This window comes from Cydia strobilella, chromosome 1, assembly GCF_947568885.1.
Source record: "Cydia strobilella chromosome 1, ilCydStro3.1, whole genome shotgun sequence".
NCBI lineage: Eukaryota > Metazoa > Arthropoda > Insecta > Lepidoptera > Tortricidae > Cydia > Cydia strobilella.
The window spans coordinates 12,198,141-12,217,463 of record NC_086041.1 but is presented as its reverse complement, the minus strand read 5'-3'; the positions used below and the strand labels follow the sequence as shown (position 1 = coordinate 12,217,463).

Genomic DNA, 19,323 nt, shown 5'->3' with positions numbered 1-19,323 from the left:
AACGTGGATGTGCTCAACTTAGTCAACTTCCCATCAGATCACAGAATGCTTAGATGTTCACTAACGATTGAGACACCCAAAACCAGTCGAAAATCTTACCAATCATCAACAAACCTGCTCAAGACTATAAGCGAAAGAGAAACATATATTAAGAATCTAGAACACCATTCCAAAATACTTGATGAACTTTTAAAAACCAAAAATGATGTACAAACTATAAGCTACACAATAGAACAGGCAATAATGAAAAGTCTCAAACTAGAAAATAAAACAAAAACCCACAAACACAAAATACTTACTAACGAAACACTCAACCTGATAGATAGACGTGGGAAGCTACTATTACTAAAAAACAAAACCAGGGAAGAAAAAGAAGAATTAAAACAATTATTCAAAAAAACAAACAAAGCTTTCAGAGAAGACTACAACACTCACAGAAAATCGAGAATTGAAAAAAACCTCATAACACTCCGAAGCTCGAAACGAGCCAACAAGGAACTGTCAACACACAAGACATGGATTCACAACCTAAAGGACGGTCAGGATAAAACAAAAACCAGGAAAGACATTCTCGAATGTGCTACTGAATGCTATAGAGATCTTTATAAGGAATTGCCAGAAGAATCAGGAATAAACGGAAATAAAAGTAGGAAAATAGAACAAACCCAGGATACAATAGACCCAATAAGTGAAATGGAAGTACTGAGACATACTGAAAACGGAAAAAAGTCCAGGATCAGATAATCTGACCAACAAAATACTAAAAATCGGAGCACGAATATTAACCCCTTACCTGACAACATTATTTAACAAGATTGTAGAATCTGAACAAATACCAGAACAATGGGGCTTATCAGACATAATTTTACTATACAAGAAGGGAAACCCACAAGAAATAGGCAATTACAGGCCAATTAGTTTGCTATCTGCTGTATATAAGCTATTCTCTTCGATCTTGCTTAGTATAATATCATCAATAATTTATAGAAACCAACCAATTGAACAACCAGGGTTCCGGCCGAATTACTCAACTATAGACCATATACACACTATCGATCAACTGCTGGAGAAATATCAAGAATTCAGAAAACCATTGTATATAGCTTTTGTCGATTATTCAAAAGCCTTCGATAGTATTTCACACACATCTATATGGGAAGCACTAAACAACAATAATATAAACCAAAAATATATAAACATAATTAAAAATGTGTACTCAAAAAGTGTGAGCAGAATAAAACTGGAAAAGAGAGGAGAGGTGTTCCCTATAGAAAGAGGGGTAAAACAAGGAGTACCAAGGAGTCCACTCTCACCAACTCTGTTCATAGCAGTTCTTCAAGACATCTTCCAGAACATAAATTGGACAAACAGAGGGGTGAGGATACTTAACAGACGTCTAACACATCTACGATTCGCTGACGATATAGCTCTGTTCAGTGAAACTCCTGATGAACTAGAAAAAATGCTTCAAAATCTCGCCACAGAAAGCAAAAAAGTAGGACTAGGAATGAATACTGACAAAACTAAAATAATGACCAACCGCAACCAAACCCCGATTACCGTAGGAGAACACACAATAGAATATGTCAACGATTATATATACCTCGGAAAGCTAATATCTTTCGACGCCAACAGACACGAAAATGAAGTAGACAGGAGAATAAACACAACATGGAAAAGTATTGGGCGCAGAAAGAAATACTCAAAGGAAATTACAGTCTGAACCTCAAGAAGATAATTATGGATTCATGTATCTTACCTTCCCTAACATACGGAAGTCAGACTTGGACATATACTAATAAGATCAAGAATAAAATCCTATCATGCCAGCACGCCATGGAGAGAAGTATCCTGAAACTGAGAAGAATAGATAAAACACGAAATGCAGACATACGCAACAAAACAAAAATCAAGGATGCACTAAAACACGGCATGTCACTGAAATGGAAATGGGCAGGCCACATAGCAAGATACCAGGACAACAGATGGACACTGCAAACAACGAAGTGGCTTGGCCCCACTGGAAAAAAGACGAGATGGTCGACAAAGGGCAAGATGGGTCGACGATGTTGTAAAAACAGCTGGTAAAAACTGGATGACCTCAGCTCAAGACAGACAGACATGGAATAAGATGGAGGAGGCTTTCTACCCTATAGGGGCCATACAATAATATATATATATGAACTTAGTATTTCAAATTTGTAACCAAGTGTATGGATAAATAAAGCTATAATAATAAAAATAATAGTGTAAGTTATAATATGTATGATGTGGATGTTTTTTCATTAAAAAAAAATCTCTACTATGGATTGGCCCTAGCCCCGACCCTGCCTACGAAACAGAAAGTCCCAGGCAGGCCTATGGAACTCTCCGCGCGAGCTCGGATTTATACCTACGACCAGTGTTGGCCGAACGCTAATGCCATTAACCATTAAAAATTAACAATTAAAAAGGTTAATGGCCATTAACCATTAGCCATTTAATTCGGATTAAAGTTAATTCGGATTAAATTTTTGAGACGTTAATGGCCATTGAAGTTAATTCGGATTAACTTTAATTCGGATTAACTTCAATGGCCATTAAAGTTTCAAAAAATTAATTAGAATTACTCTCAATTGTATTAACGTCTAATAAAATTACATTCGTGATATTTTAAAATGAGACAGCAAAATGACCCTGACTGAACCCTGGCAGTAGTAGCAGTACCTACCTACTACCTAGTAGAATTCTGGTTTGGTGCAACACAGACATACGCGGTTTTGGTCATTTAAATCGTCTTGATGAGCACTTCGGAGAGCCGTACCCATGATAGAGCTGATGCTGAACCCTGGCAGTACCTAATGGATCTAAGGTTTGGTGCAACATAGGCACACGCTGTTTTAGTCATCCGACTCGTTTTGATGAGCACTTCGGAGAGCCATACCCATGATAGAGCTGATGCTGAACCCTGGCAGTACCTAATGGATCTAAGGTTTGGTGCAACATAGGCACACGCTGTTTTAGTCATCCGACTCGTCTTGATGAGCACTTAGGAGAGCAGTACCCATGATAGAGCTGATGCTGAACCCTGGCAGTACCTAGTGGATCTAAGGTTTGGTGCAACATAGGCACACGCTGTTTTAGTCACCCGACTCGTCTTGATGAGCACTTAGGAGAGCAGTACCCATAATGGAGCTGATGCTGAACCCTGGCAGTACCTAGCGGAACTAAGGTTTGGTGCAACATAGGCACACGCTGTTTTAGTCATCCGACTCGTCTTGATGAGCACTTAGGAGAGCAGTACCCATGATAGAGCTGATGCTGAACCCTGGCACTACCTAGTGGATCTAAGGTTTGGTGCAACATAGGCACACGCTGTTTTAGTCACCCGACTCGTCTTGATGAGCACTTAGGAGAGCGGTACCCATGATAGAGCTGATGCTGAACCCTGGCAGTACCTAGTGGATCTAAGGTTTGGTGCAACATAGGCACACGCTGTTTTAGTCACCCGACCGACTCGTCTTGATGAGCACTTAGGAGAGCAGTACCCATAATGGAGCTGATGCTGAACCCTGGCAGTACCTAGTGGATCTAAGGTTTGGTGCAACATAGGCACACGCTGTTTTAGTCACCCGACTCGTCTTGATGAGCACTTAGGAGAGCAGTACCCATGATAGAGCTGATGCTGAACCCTGGCAGTACCTAGTGGATCTAAGGTTTGGTGCAACATAGGCACACGCTGTTTTCACGCTGTTGTCGCTCATCAAGACGATTTAAATGACCAAAACCGCGTATGTCTGTGTTGCACCAAACCAGAATTCTACTAGGTAGTAGGTAGGTACTGCTACTACTGCCAGGGTTCAGTCAGGGTCATTTTGCTGTCTCATTTTAAAATATCACGAATGTAATTTTATTAGACGTTAATGCAATTGAGAGTAATTCTAATTAATTTTTTGAAACTTTAATGGCCATTGAAGTTAATCCGAATTAAAGTTAATCCGAATTAACTTCAATGGCCATTAACGTCTCAAAAATTTAATCCGAATTAACTTTAATCCGAATTAACTTTAATGCAATTGGTTAATGGCGGAACTAATGGTTAATAAAATTGATCAATGGTTAATTAAAATTAACAATTACGGCCAACACTGCCTACGACTCGCTTCCCGCCGGCGGGACTCAAGCTAGCCAGTTGGTTGCCACACGCGCTCACGCACGCACGTCACCGCGCGCTATGCCAAAGAAATGTCTTCGTCACGAACAAAAATAACACAGCTTGTAGTGTGGATGGATGCAGAAATAACTAAACTAATAAAAAATATAGTTTTTTCCTCTTTCGACGGATGAGGAAAAGCAAGTAGACATTCTCAATATACCTACTGTTATTATTTTTACGATAGTTACAAACTACGTAGGTACTATTAAATTGTTTTAAAGATGTAGTTAATGTTTTTTACGACACATTTATAGCTAGATATCTACCTAAGACACCTAAGTATTTGAAAGAAAGAGAAAGATGTTTATTTCCCTAGTTCGTGTGTTACATTCTGTCCAACAGGGCGGTGGTGTATTCGGCCTGTGTAGGTGTGTCAGCTACTTAAGATCTACTTATGTTTGTCTGAGAGATCTGTATAAGTGTCAAGTAGTGTGTGCTGTATGCTTGTTAGTGTATGTACAAAGTAAATTTATATAAATTTAAAGTGTTATTGAATGTTGACTTATCTAACTTAAAGCTAATTTCATTTATTCATTCATTTACTACATACATTGTGTTTGAATAACAGATATTTACAAAATTAAAAGTAACATTCAATAAAATAAAATTCTAAAACTAGCAGTCAGTACTTATGAAAGGAAAATAAAAACAATAAGATACAATTAATAAAATATCAATCATTTTTAATAATAACAAATTTGACTAAATGTTACCATCTGCTACGAATTCGGTTACAGAATAATATGCCTTTTTTAAAAGAAAACTTTTGAGTCTCGCTTTAAAAATATTGCTGTTGAGTATCTGTTTAAACTCAATTGGCAGCTTATTAAAAAGGTAGATCGACTGGTAGCATGTAGCGTGCTTAACAATATTCAGCCTAGGTACTATCTTGTTACTTAAGTCTTTCCTTCTAGAAAGCAGTCGGATCTCTCTTTCGTCCCTATTTTCAAAAGTATTCAAGTGTTTTACTAGATCAGTAAGAACAGTAAGGATGTACAGACACGGCATAGTCAAGATCTTAAGATTTATAAAGTGATGTTTGCAAGATTCATATTGAGGTATACGGACTATGATTCTAATTGCTCTCTTTTGTAGTATGAAAGCTACGTCGACATTGTAATTGTAACTGTTTCCCCATAATTTTATGCTGTATCTTATCTTTGATTCCACCAGCGCGTGATAGACTGTTTTCAGCTGTTTGACCTGAACTTCATCTCTTAGACTGCGAAGTGCGTAACACGCAGAACCAATGGAATTACTTATATCGTAATTACAATCTATGGGGACGTGGAGCGGTTGTTCGCTTGCTGAGCAGCCGACTCCTGTAATTTTTGGGCACATAGCTTATTTCGTATTTGAAAGAAGCGTCGGCAACCCTAGCGTTGTGCCGGTGCGCGCGGTACGGGGAGCGGCGCGTTGAAGGTCACTCCATTGTATTTTTGTGTAGGTATCAAAACGGTAGGTATTTGCGTTTTCTTTGAGAGATAAGTATCTGTTCGTAAGAACTATTATATAATCTGTGTCCCAAGTTCGAATCCTGGTAAGGGCATTTATTTGTGTGGTCTGCACAAATATTTGTTCCTGAGTTATGGATGTTTTCTAAGTATATAAGCATGTATGTATCTATATAAGCATGTATATTGTCGCCTATATAGTACCAATAGTATAATATTTTTATATTATACAAGCTTTGCTTAGTGGGTTAGGTCGGCTTACACAGATGTAATAAGCATGTAAGATTTTCCTCAATATATTTAAAAAAAGAAAAAAAATGGTAAAAATTAAACTTGTGGTTGTGGTTTTAATTATTACACCTGCCCAAAACAGGGGCGTAGCTAGAGGATATGGCGCCCGGGGCAGTCACCAAATTTGCGCCCCCTGACGACTGACAAAAGTTTCCCTGCTGCTGCCTTTTGCCCATTTTGGCGCCCCCCCTTGGATGGCGCCCAGGGCACTAGCCCCCTCTGCCCCCCCCCCCCCCCGCCCCCCACCCATAGTTACGCCACTGGCCCAAAATAATAATATTACTATCTCCTTTAGCTATCAGATAATAATACGCGTAGTGACAACCATGCTTTTTAGAGATTAAGACATCATTAACAATACAAAATGTTATCAAATAATTCATTCGTCAGTAGTTTTGTGTAGTAAATTTAGCCCTCCTATAAATCGTTTAGGGCCAATTAATGTACACGACCGTTACCGTGTGTTGTGAAATAATTCGTTCAATTTATTATGAAGGCATAGCTTGCAGCAAGTTTTTTACGTCATTATGTAAACTTCGGAAACAAATAAAATAACCAAGAGCAGCGGCTGCTTTTGACATTTTGCAAATGCACACAAGACATGACCCGTACAAGTTGTAAACAAGGTTATTTTTAAAAACACACAGGCTTGGTCCGATCATAATTATGCAATAGGTATTGAATAGCTTATGGATTTGATAATAATATCACGACAGAAGGGGGCGTAACTCTTATCTCTGCAATACTTATAGCTAATTATTTCAGACATTACCTATAATGATTGTTATAAAAAGATTATGCTTATAAAATAACTATGCATTTTAATAATATCATTACCTACTAATTAATTCAATACCTATACTAGTGCGTTAACTTCATTAGTGTTCATGAGCCTTAAGTGTAACTAAAATGAAAGTAATATTACAGAACATAACTCTTTTCACCATTTCTTGTCACTTGCCGATCTCCGTACCCAGAGCCCTAGAATAGAACTGGACCAAAAATATGGTAGGTATCTGAAGCGAGACGCCTAAGGACCGGCTTGTACAGCGTACGCCCTTTGAAACCTATTGTAGAATCATCATTCAATTGTGTGTATCACAGGAGTAAATCCTTAATAAATAAATACTACACTAGAGGATCCGCTCCATAGCCGCCTTAGGGTATTCGTATAACTACGAATGGCCATATGCACTGATATTTAATTGTGTAAGAGAAGATACTAATTGGATAGACTGCTCTAGTTAGCTCAAATAATTTTAAACGACTTCAATATTCGAAAAGGTGGCGGTTCTAAATTCGTTTATTTATGTTTTTATTCTAATTGACCGAAGCGTTAGCGAAGGTCTCCGTTTTGACTCGGGCAATTTGCAATGTCCGGATGTTCTCCTCTATAGACCGCGGGCCAGGCGCAAATTGCGTTAGTCATCGCCTCCCGGGCGAAAACTCATATAGTGGTTAACGGCTATGTATGATGAACCCTCGTGGACGTCAGCTGCCGCTCCGTTGGTAGATTGAGGAATGGAAGCCACCAAAACACGTAAAAAAATAATAAGTTTAGTCATTGTCTCCCGTATTATACTTTGTCAGATGATAGTTTAGATTAGTATTTTTTGTTATTTCCTGAATAAATCAAGCATTTACTTTATAAAAAAGTGACATTTGATGAAGTGGAACTGCTGATGAAGACGAGATCGGAACATCGGAACACCTCGACGACACGTATTTCACAGTTGGCGATTTATCTTCGTCAAATTTGTCCAGCAAGTTAGTTTTCTAACCAACATTTTTGTCGAGGTCGATTTCTGATGATGGGTTCCATGAGGAAATGAGGGAACTCAGACTCATACGCATTAATTATAGCGATTTTTATATTTACATCTACAAATTACAAACAAGCATTTGCATTTAAGCAGTGCTATTTGGTGAATTTGAACTGCTGGTGAAGACCAGAATGGAACTTCTCCACGACAAGTATGATGCTAAATGGTCGTAACAAATTTTTAATGACCTTTCAAACTGTTTTGTGAAGTCAGGTTTATTCTGTTAAAGATTAATTATAATACAGTAAAACGGCAATAGTGACTTTACATAAATATTTTCACAATAAACGGTGATACAGGTATAACAGACAGACACAGGTGTATAGGTGTCTATTACAGGTGCACTTCAAGGTTTTTCGTGAGATAAAAATATTCATGGATTTTTAGACTAGGTATTTTACTTTGAAATCAAAAGCTAGTTCTATAGCCTAATAATAACATGCACCCCATATTATTTCGGTGTGACTATAATATCAACAGTGCGACACTATGAGGCCACAAGTATCGTTTAACTTTTTTTTCATCATACTTGCTCGAAAAAGATCTTATTTCATGGAGGTATACTGAACTGAAAGACTAAGGCACTCTCGCGAGTTAACTTTTTTTAAATTGTATCACTAATAATTCATACGAACCAAGAAAGTTTAATAGTTACTTTTAAAATACTGAAGTTTATAATTTACATATATTTATTGTTTATGTAAAAAATATTTAATTCGAATAATTTAATAGCCGTTTAAAATATTTTTACAGAATTTTCAATCATGGCTGAATGCCGGATAGATCTGTGCCTTCGATGCCTAACCTGTCAAAGAATGACAATATGACGGACGAATGTTTGAATTTGAAATGTCACCGTATTTAAGAATTATTTCGCCTACAATTTAGTTTTTTTTTTGCAAGTGTGACGAAGAACATTGTGTGTAAAGCTTGAACACGCCAAAACGTGGGCACACATTTTTGCTTATAATTTTTGTCACGGGCAGTGGCGGTACTTCCATACAAGCCCAAAAGCCGGGCTTGCCTTAGTTACCTTACCGAACTTACGTAGTGATAATATCAATATATTTTTCTCAAAAATGGACGGCAAAGTCGACGTTGCCGGTTAAAAAGTAGGTCGCGAATTGCGTAGATTATGGTCAGTCAAAAAATTAAAAAGTTAAAAACATTGCAGTCTCGATTTCAGGACTGCAATGTAACATACAAATTCTATTATTTGTCGATTTCCAAACTTTTTAAAAGTTGAAGTTGCCATATCAAATGAAGGCATAGGTCCATTAAACAGCCAAACAGATGATCAGTACCAATCAGTACTTATTATTATAATGTTGGTACCGCGACTATTTAGGTGTCTCAAATAGGTTGGCGTACTTTCAGCAGAAAAATACACTTCTATTTTTAATTAAAAAAATAAAACGGCGGCAAAGCTTTTTACTTTTTTCTGTGAAAATATATACATAAGAACGTTGCTTCTGTAAAATATTTCTATTATATTTGTATTTATTGCGCCATTTTTGAGAAAAGCACTATACCTATATATGACTCGGCTGGTAGGCTACTTGCTGGCTTCGGATTCAATTAAACGGACTCCCAAGGTCGTCCGTTTAAAACGAATCCTCAGCCAGCAAGTAGCTACTTCCGAGCCTCGACAATAATGTACTATTTAAACCGCGCGCCAAAATAACTCTTAATGCCCGTATTATTAAATTCAAGCCACAGCGCTCAGACCGCGGCGCGAGCGTTGCAAATTTTTGCCGTGGCGCATCTTCCGCGCGAAAGCTATCCTGCACGCTCTCGTCCGCTTGCAACCGGGCTTGCTTTTCCGTCCCGTTCTAGGTGCTCTAAGCCTACAAACCGCCTTAGAACGACAACTATTTGTTGGTATGTATAGCAATTTTATAAGGAGATTTAAGCCTGGCTTTTGGTATGAAGTTAGCTGCATTTGAGTTCGCAGTTTCGCACGGAACGAGCCCGCGTTTACTTCAAGTGTATTTATTTAGTCGAGTCGATAGTAAGTAAAGTAACTTACTTGTTAAGTAAAGTTGTTTAATTGAATTAAGTATTAGTGAATGTGGATTTGTTCATTTGTTGTGGCGTGTTTATAAGTGTCGTTAACAATGGATGAAGTTGTCACGTATTACTCAACGAAGGCAAGGTAAAGTTACTAACCTTCGTGGAAAAACGGGATATTATTTCCCCGGCAAAACCAACACCCGACTTGTGTATTTCTCAGACAAGTCAGTCGCATAAGAGAAAATTCTGTAGGGCCGTTTACAAAACTCATTGGATTGTTGGTTGTTCTCATACAAATAAGTTGTATTGGTGGTGTTGCATATTTTTTCGAACGATATTAACGTTTGGAATACGTCTGGCTATGACGACTTAAATAATTTATCTGGCGCGATAAAGAGGCACATAAATTCCAGTAAACATATGTGTGCAGTGATTTCCGTTAGCAATTTTGGGAAACAAAGAATTGAGGCCTCTTTGTCCCGCCAATTATCAGAAGAAATATCAAAACATAACATGCGCGTTGACAACAATCGTAGTGTTTTTCAGAGGTTAGTCGATATTGTGTGCCATTTAGTACAGCAAGAACTTCCTTTTAGAGGGCACCGTGGCACCTCGCCTCGACACGCTAGCAGATGCATTTGAGTCCGAAGAGTGAAGATTGGGCAGTTATTACGAAAACGTATCTTTCGGCTTGCCCTACTCCAAAACTCTAGGCACGCCACTGGTCACGGGTGGTTTTTTTTTGTTTACTTTCATTAAAATCGCTATAGCATGAGGAACATATGATACCCCAATAGTTGTCAATTCTATAATTCATTTTTATGATAACGAGCTTTAAGCAATGATGGAGCGAAATCATTTTGCACAAAAAGCCTTGGAAAATTCGATTTAGGCTAAAGAAACTTGTGAAAATATTGATATATCAAGAATCGATTAGTTTTTGTGTTTTTGAAATGTTGCGGAGACGTTAATGAATGGAAAGACAACCAGAAAACAAAAAAACAAGATTAAAAAAAAAAAAAAAACGGCACATACAACGTTCTTACAAAAAAACCGAAACCTATCTTTTCTTATGTTGCAAAAAAGGTAGAAATATCTCAAATGTATGGACAAAAAGTGAAGTCAAGTTAGATTAAGAGCTAGCAAGAACTTATCTGCCTCCAAAATAGTGGTGCTAAATGAAATTTGTATAATGCAAAATGTAGGGTATAAAATGTTTGATCATTTTTAACGTATTTGAGCGTGTTAAGCGTTAGACGATGGATTCTATAAAAATACAAACTTCAAACAATAACACAGAATAAAACCTTTGACTTGTATGAGTCGCTAATACATTCCAGAAGATTGCAAGATAAAAATAATGCTAAGTATCCCCATTATTTATTGGTTCAGCAAGCTATTTGTGATTATATCAAGCGTCGCCGTTAATTAATTCGCATAGGGGACATTGACCATAGAAATATATGCAAGTAACATTTGTGAAAATGACCTAAACCTATTTGAAAGAAGTCACAGCTCACAGTTACTATTTTGGTAGCATTCATCGTCTTGTCACTACACTATTAACAGTGACGAAGGGGTATTATCACGATAGACATGCTGACAATGCCAAAAGGGTACTTTTGGCGGATGGTTCTAAATTAAGGCTGATGGCAATGGACTGGGTCCACAACTGGGTCCATATCAAGGAATATATGATAAAGATACCTGTTAAGTTATATTATCAACTAATCCGCAAATAACTCCGTATTGGACTACCTAAACATACGCTAATCATGTCGTGCAAAGTGCCCGTGTCCTAACTCCTAGTCATCACAAAGTCTGTGACATGTTAAATCCTGAGCCTAAAATGAAAGTCTAGTATACGAGGGTTGATCCGTATGCATCACCCCTAACCCTCTTACAATGAAACTACATTCAAGATTTATTTTTTGTTTTTCTACATAGTTTCTCTCAACACTAATACACTTATTCCATCGGTGCTCCAGCATCTCAAGAGCCTCCTGAAAAAAAAATGTCCGACCTCTGAAAACCACTCCTCCACAACAGATATCACCTCTTGATTATCCAAAAAAAAAATTCCACGTAAAAATTCCTTTAATTTTGGGAATAGCCTGTAGCCGCTGGGGGCCAAGTCAGGCGAATACGATGGGTGCTCCACCAATTCGAAGCCTGCTTGGTGTATGGCAGCCTTAGCGACACAGGACGTATGGACGGTAGCATTGTCTTGGTGGAAGAGTATGCCACTTGTCAACTTGCCCCGGCGTTTTTCTTTAATAGCCTCTCGCAATTTTAGAATTAAGTTTGCATAATAGGCTCCTGTAATAGTCTCTCCCTTTTTCAAATAGTCAGCCAGGATTATTCCTTGAGCATCCCAGAATACAGACAGCATAACCTTTCCTGCAGACGATGCCACTTTAAATTTACGTGGTGGCGGAGAACCACTGTGTTTCCACTGCTTACTTTGAATTTTAGTTTCGGGATCATAGTGATGTACCCAAGACTCGTCCATGATTACGTATCTATGGAGAAAATTATCTTTATTAGCTTGGTACATATCCAACAGACGCTGGCAAATCAATACTCTATGTCTTTTCTGATCAATGGTCAACATTCGTGGCACCCATCTTGCACTGATCTTGTTCATACCCAATTCTTTAGTAAGTATCTGTTGCACTACATGATATGACAAGCCAGTCTCTTCAACAATTTGCCTGATACGTATTCGCCGGTTTTGTAACACCATATCGTGAACTTTATTAATGTTTTCGTCTGGAGTGACCGTTACAGGTGGTCCACCGCCATGTTGGTTTTCACAACTTGATCTTCCGCACTTAAACTCTCGACACCAACATTTCACTATGTAATAGGATACTGCACACTCCCCTACAGTTGCCACAATATCTTGATGGATTTGAATTGATGTAAAATATTTTTTTTTGTAGATATTTTATTACCGCCCTCTGCTCAACAAAATCCATTTTCATACAAAAAAACCACGACTCAACAATTACAGTAAGCTGTAGCTCAATACTAGTTCGACATTTAAAAATGTTTTATTTTTTTTAATAACCTCTAAATGTCTATAAACCTACAGCAAAAAGGTTTTAATAACCAAGTGACAGCAAAGAGGTCAGGGGTGGTGCATACGGATCAACCCTCGTATTAGCATGATAAACTATAATATTTTCAACTATATTCAATATATATTTCGCTCCAGGGGCCTATTTCTCGAACGGTATCAGTCTACTATTATTAGTGTGTTGCTATGGTAACCCATATGACTTGACAGTTCGTGGAGTAATAATATTAGTCTAATACCGTTCGAGAAATGGGCCCCAGGAGACCTTTAGTTTCTATTTTCTATATATATTTGTAATTTTATGTACCCACGTTTTGGCGTGTTCAAGCTTTAAGTAAGAAGCAGTGAAAAGATGTCCAATGAGAATTCGATTCGCAGTGGCTCGCCCTACTTGAGACAATTGAACAATCAATCAAACACGATATATATCAGTATCATGGATCTTCTACTTTAAATAACCCGTAAAATACCTATTAAAAATATCGAGTAAGCTACAAATAACCCACCTCATTCCCATATGCCAGTAGATGATGTACGGTGATGAGCGCTTTATACACCACCACCCAATTGGTGTTCTGTGTTCGCTCGACGAGCAAGTTGGCGAGCTGCGGTATCGAGACATTTGGCTCGTTTGTGCAGTGGACTAGATCTGAAAAGAAAGAAATCAGATAAGCGCAATAAATGTTTCCGTTTTCAATATTTATCCTAAATTGTTTAAAGTTCAGCTTTGTTCTATATTCTAAATGACGCGCCCCTTACATGCTCGTCCGGTCCTAAGTTTAGGGGTGCATAATTGTTCCAAATAACTATAAATGTTTCCAAGGTAAAAAGCTCCTTTTCAAAAATGCATGACGAACTTTAAATCTACGAGTTTTCGATTCAAATCAGGACACCAAAACTGTAATGCCTATGACGATACCATAAACACCACATATACCTACCTACTGTTGTTAATTCTATCCGAACTTGGCACAAGACAAGATCGAGGTCGGCGTCCCCATAGACAATACTTTTATCAGTTATGTTAAAGATAATTTGGCAGAAGTAAACGAAAATAAAGCCGGTTACTCAAGATCACTCTGCCTCTATCTTTAACCAATTGTTTTTCTTTAAAATTGTTTATCTTATACTGATGTGTGCCAATAAGGAGTATTCTATCTATCACTTTTTTGGATTACCTATTTAACCGGTGGAATAGAAAAAGAGGTTCTTAAGTCGACATGCGTAATGACGCTACCTTGAATCGTGCCTCGTGCGATTAGTTTCCAAAATAAATCAGGTCTTTGTTGTAACAAACTGAAATATAACTACTGAATAAGCATAGTGAGATATAGCACTACGAAAGTTCTCGATAGAACATAATTATTAAAATGCCACTGCGGCCTCTGCGCACAGGTCACGGTGCGAATTGAGTGCGCCGGCGCATAAAGCTCGTAATAGCGTCCTTGACACGTTTATGAGATCGCTAACATATGAAATAGATGAACTTTCACTTTGTTATGTTGTATTAATTTTTTGGTGTGCAACATCTTGATTTCTTGATATTAATGTTTACTTTAAACGATCCCTGAGAATGGTGAAGATTTTCAATTTAGGTCAATTAATCAAGAGGTTAAGGTTGTATATTCTTAGGCGTCCCAACCTGGATCCTGGGCTATAACCGCGAAAATCGAAGTTAGGAAATTGCGGGCATTTTTCTGTCACTCTAATTACGCCTTCATTGGAGTAATAGAGAAAGATCTCCGCAATTTGCGAATTTCGGTTTTCGCGGTAGCCCCCCTGGCCCGATCAAGAAACGATAATAAGATTAAGGCGGTTCGTGCGCGGTTATAAGTTTCAATTTTACTTGCAGGCGGCGAGTGTAGGTATAATTTTATACCTAAATCTGGCTTTTGTGAAGGAGTGAATTTTCTGTACGGTAGTACTATTAGTTATTCTGTGATTAAGGGTCGGTTGCACCAAACCGCCTGCCACCGTTAAAGCGTTCGCTAAATTTTATTGTATTGTATGGGAAGTTTCATACTTCACTGCTGATTGGCGTAAATCAGTCTGTTAAATGTGGTTGGTGCAACTGGGCACTGGGCCTTAATGATTGCACAAATTCATCATTTTTACTGCTATTCACAATTAGTGCCGCATAGTTTTCAAGATATCGCGGTACTATTGTGGTCGCGGTTACTATCATGATCCTGACTCGACCACACCAAACAAGATTTGGTTTATGCAAAAATTCATTATTTTTCGGTAGGCTTCCAATTTTTTAATATTCCTGGTAGTCCTTCAGAATTACCTACTCTGCTACTATCATACCAACATGAAATACATTGTTAGAGAACTACGGATATTCGAAACGGAAGTCAGACCCCTTGGGTCAAGTTCGCAAACACAAAAACCGGCCAAGTGCGAGTCGGACTCGCGCACCGAGGGTTTCGTACATTACGTAATTTTAACAAGGAATTATTATGTGAAACGTGAGTGAAAGGTAATTTGCGGTTTACGATTTATGACGTATTAAAAAAAAACTACTTACTAGATCTCGTTCAAACCAATTTTCGGTGGAAGTTTGCAAGGTAATGTACATCATATTTTTTTTTCAATTTTATCATTCTCTTATTTTAGAAGTTACAGGGGGGGGGGGGGACACATTTTACCACTTTGGAAGTGCCTCTCGCGCAAACTATTCAGTTTAGAAAAAAATGATATTAGAATCCTCAATATCATTTTTGAAGACCTATCCATAGATACTAGATACCCCACACGTATGGGTTTGATGAAAAAAAAAAAATTGAGTTTCAGTTCCAAGTATGGGGAACCCCAAAAATTTATTGTTTTTTTTTTCTATTTTTGTGTGAAAATCTTAATGCGGTTCACAGAATACATCTACTTACCAAGTTTCAACAGTATAGTTCTTATAGTTTCAGAGAAAAGTGGCTGTGACATACGGACGGACGGACAGACAGACAGACAGACAGACATGACGAATCTATAAGGGTTCCGTTTTTTGCCATTTGGCGTAAAGGTTTTGTCAGGGTATTGGTGTCTTGAAGTTGCAATCGCGTCTCGAGACCTTATTATTGTGATTTTGATATTTTGAACATTGGAGTTTGGAGTAATGGAGTCTTCCTGATTTGCCTTTGTACCCCAATTTCTGTATTTGGGTCTGTGTTGTGTACAACAGAGTAATTACTACTACTTGTATTTATGTGGTAATTGTGATGATGATGATGATGATGATTTCATCATTGGACATTTACTAAGTATGTTAGTAGAATGTGTTACACAATGTGTTGCAATATTTTTCCTACAGAAAGGTACAACAATAATTATTTGAACCCTCCATTAGTAGCTTGGTCTTGCACTAAACTAAAAAGCAATAATAACATGATCATGTCTTAACTGAAACTGGATTTATTATAATATATCATGTTACCAATACATATAAACGTGACAACTTCCTTAAATTACATTTTATATCTATTAGGAATTATTCTTCTTACGATAATATATAAACAATTTTGTAATTTACCGGGCGGCTCCATCACCTAAATCATATGACAATTTATATTTGAAACAAATAAACAATTTTGTAAATTTTTTTTGTAATTTTGTAATTTATGATACGATGGCAGAAAATGAATTGTATGCAACAACCAACTGAATAAGGCAATTATAAATGCATTACATGTTGCCATGCTTAGATATCAGCCCCAATGATAACACAGGAAGCAGTCCTGTTTGTTTATCACTGTCTCGCTGCCAATAAACAAATGTTAGCCTTGAACAGATTTGTTATTTTATATTTCAACTGAATTTGCCCGTAATTGAGTAGAACTGATTATCATTATTTAACTTTTTACTAAATCTTATAGTCTACTACTAGTATAGTGAATTAAAATAATTATTCTCATTCACTATAAGTAAAAAGTTTTGTACAGCGGTCAGTAACTAAATCCATATTAATATTATAAATGCGAAAGTCTTGTCTATCTGTCTGTCTGTGTGTTGCCTCTTCACGCTTAAACCGTACGCTTAACGCGTACTTACCAGATGAGTCAATGAATACCATTATTGTACCCATAGTAAAAAACAAGACTGGAGACATCGCGGACAAAACAAACTATAAACCAATCTCTCTCGCAAATGTACTCGCCAAAGTATTGGATAGCATGCTTAACGCCCAACTTGACAACTACTTACACTTTCATGACGGACAATTTGGATTTAGACCTGGCCTCTCGACTGAAACTGCCATTTTGGGCCTTAAGCATGCCGTCCGGTATTATACTGAGCGCAGCACTACCGTCTACGCTTGTTTCCTAGATCTCTCTAAAGCCTTTGACTTAGTTTCCTACGACGTCTTATGGCAGAAGATGAGGGATAGGAACATACCCATGGAATTGACCAGCATATTCCAATATTGGTACGCAAATCAGCGCAATAGTGTACGGTGGACTAATGCACGTTTGGACTCGTACGGGTTAGAGTGTGGCGTAAAACAGGGTGGGTTGTCTTCGCCAAAGCTCTTCAACCTGTATGTGGACGGGCTTATATCGGAGCTCAGCAACACGCATGTGGGTTGTCACGTCGACGGTGTCTGTGTAAATAACATCAGCTACGCAGACGACATGGTGTTGTTGAGCCCATCGGTGAAGGCACTGAGAAGGCTCCTGAATATTTGCGAGTCCTATGCGAGCAGCCGCGGATTACAATACAATGTAAACAAAAGTGAATATATGATCTTTAAGGCCGCCGGTAAAAGACCAGAAATGCCGCCACTTAATGTGCCGGACATTTTCCTCAACGGCACACCATTACAGAGGGTTTATAGCTTTAAATATCTTGGGCATTTACTAACCGACGACCTTAAGAATCATTTAGATATCGGAAGAGAACGCAGGGCACTGGCGGTGAGGAGTAATATGTTGGCTCGCAGGTTTGCTCGTTGCTCGGATCAAGTTAAGATCACGCTTTTTAAAGCGTTCTGTCAGAGCTTCTATACGAGCAGCCTGTGGTTCAACTGCACTCAGAAGGCGCTCAGTGCCCTGAGGGTTCAATATAATAACGGCTTTCGGGCGTTGTTGAAGCTGCTCCGCTTCTGCAGTGCTTCTAAAATGTTTGCGGAGGCACGCACAGATGGGTTTCACGCCATAGTGCGTAAAAGAACTGCCTCGCTAGTTAGTAGGATGCGGAGCAGCTCTAACGGCATCCTAAAAATGTTTGTAGAAAAGCCTGACTCTCCCATGCACAAACATTTTACACAATTTAATGGTCATGGGTAGCTGATTTTGTCAAATTTAAATTTATATTTTTAATTTAATTATTTTAATTTAATGTACTTGTTATTAATTTTTTACAAACATTAACAATAGATTTTAAGTGATTATGTACCTAACCAATGGATCATAGAAATCTGAATAAAGAAATTATATTATTATTATTAAACCGCTGAAGCAATTGAGTTGAAATTTGACGTAGAGATAGTTCGAGTCCCGGGGGAGGACATAGGGTAGTGATTATTCCAGAAATCGCCCTTTAGGGGGGTGAAAATTTGTATGGGGAATCAATACGCACTAAACCGATTTACATGAAATTGGGTATGGAGGTAGTTTGAGTCCCGGAGACCCCAAAAATTTATTTTCTCTTTTCCTCTCTTCACTTCTTTTATCTCTTCTCTTCTATTCTCTTATCCTATCTTATCTTATGTTATCTTACCTTACCTTATCTTATCTTACCTTATCTTATATATAATATGCTCAAATTGAATAATTGCTATGAGAATTTTTCCAGGCGCTATACTTACTTTAAGTCCCGCTACTAAGTCCACGCAGACGAAGTCGCGGGCAAAAGCTAGTATTTAAATAACCCCAATAATTACATTTGTATGCAAAAGTAACTCTTATCTGTCTGTCTCACTGTCTGTTACCTCTTCATGCTGAAACCGCTAAACAAATTTAGTACTTTTACTTATTTACTACCTTTGTATTATTTTTATGCACAAGAAAATATTGTATTAAACCTTATAAGGTTATTAATTACTTGCTCAATAATATTGTCTTCGGTTACCGCGATAGTTACTCATGAAATAAAACTATGAAAACGGATTATATCGCGTATATTGAATTTATAATACATCCCGACGTTTCGAACTCTTTACAGCGTTCGTGGTCAACGGGTGACTGAGGAAAAATTACAAAATGCAAAAATACGCTCAATGTTGTCACTATTGACCTTATGACATTAATAAGAACTTTAAAAAGCTGTGGCACTTAGCACAAAATAAGTAATAGTATTTGTTAATATTGTTATGTTTTTTAAACATAATTCTGCTGGTTACAAAATTAAAAACCTTAAAAACCACCCTAAAACTAAAATGATGCAATCATTAGTCTCTTAAATGCGATAAATGGCATGATTCAGCCGTTCTTCAACATGTAGGTTTCCTTTTTCCAAAATCTAACAGTGCCC

At 37.7% G+C, this 19,323-nt stretch overlaps 1 protein-coding gene and 2 long non-coding RNA genes across 13 annotated transcripts in view; 1 reads left to right on the top strand and 2 right to left on the bottom strand.

Annotated features, from left to right (window-relative positions):
- LOC134746667 (uncharacterized) overlaps positions 1-19,323 on the bottom strand; it is a 184,424-nt gene that overhangs the window by 77,715 nt on the left and 87,386 nt on the right. The window lies entirely within an intron of this gene.
- The window catches only part of LOC134745817 (phosphatidylinositol-binding clathrin assembly protein LAP), a 72,992-nt gene that overhangs the window by 51,155 nt on the left and 2,514 nt on the right, over positions 1-19,323 (bottom strand). For all 11 annotated transcript variants that reach the window (XM_063679935.1, XM_063679947.1, XM_063679952.1 and 8 more), the window contains exon 2: positions 13,365-13,507. In XM_063679935.1, coding sequence (XP_063536005.1) covers positions 13,365-13,507 — 143 coding nt within the window. The remainder of the gene's footprint in view (positions 1-13,364; positions 13,508-19,323) is intronic.
- The window catches only part of LOC134746684 (uncharacterized), a 77,358-nt gene continuing 73,864 nt past the window's right edge, over positions 15,830-19,323 (top strand). Inside the window, exon 1 of the long non-coding RNA XR_010128251.1 lies at positions 15,830-15,877. This is a non-coding gene — a long non-coding RNA (uncharacterized LOC134746684). The remainder of the gene's footprint in view (positions 15,878-19,323) is intronic.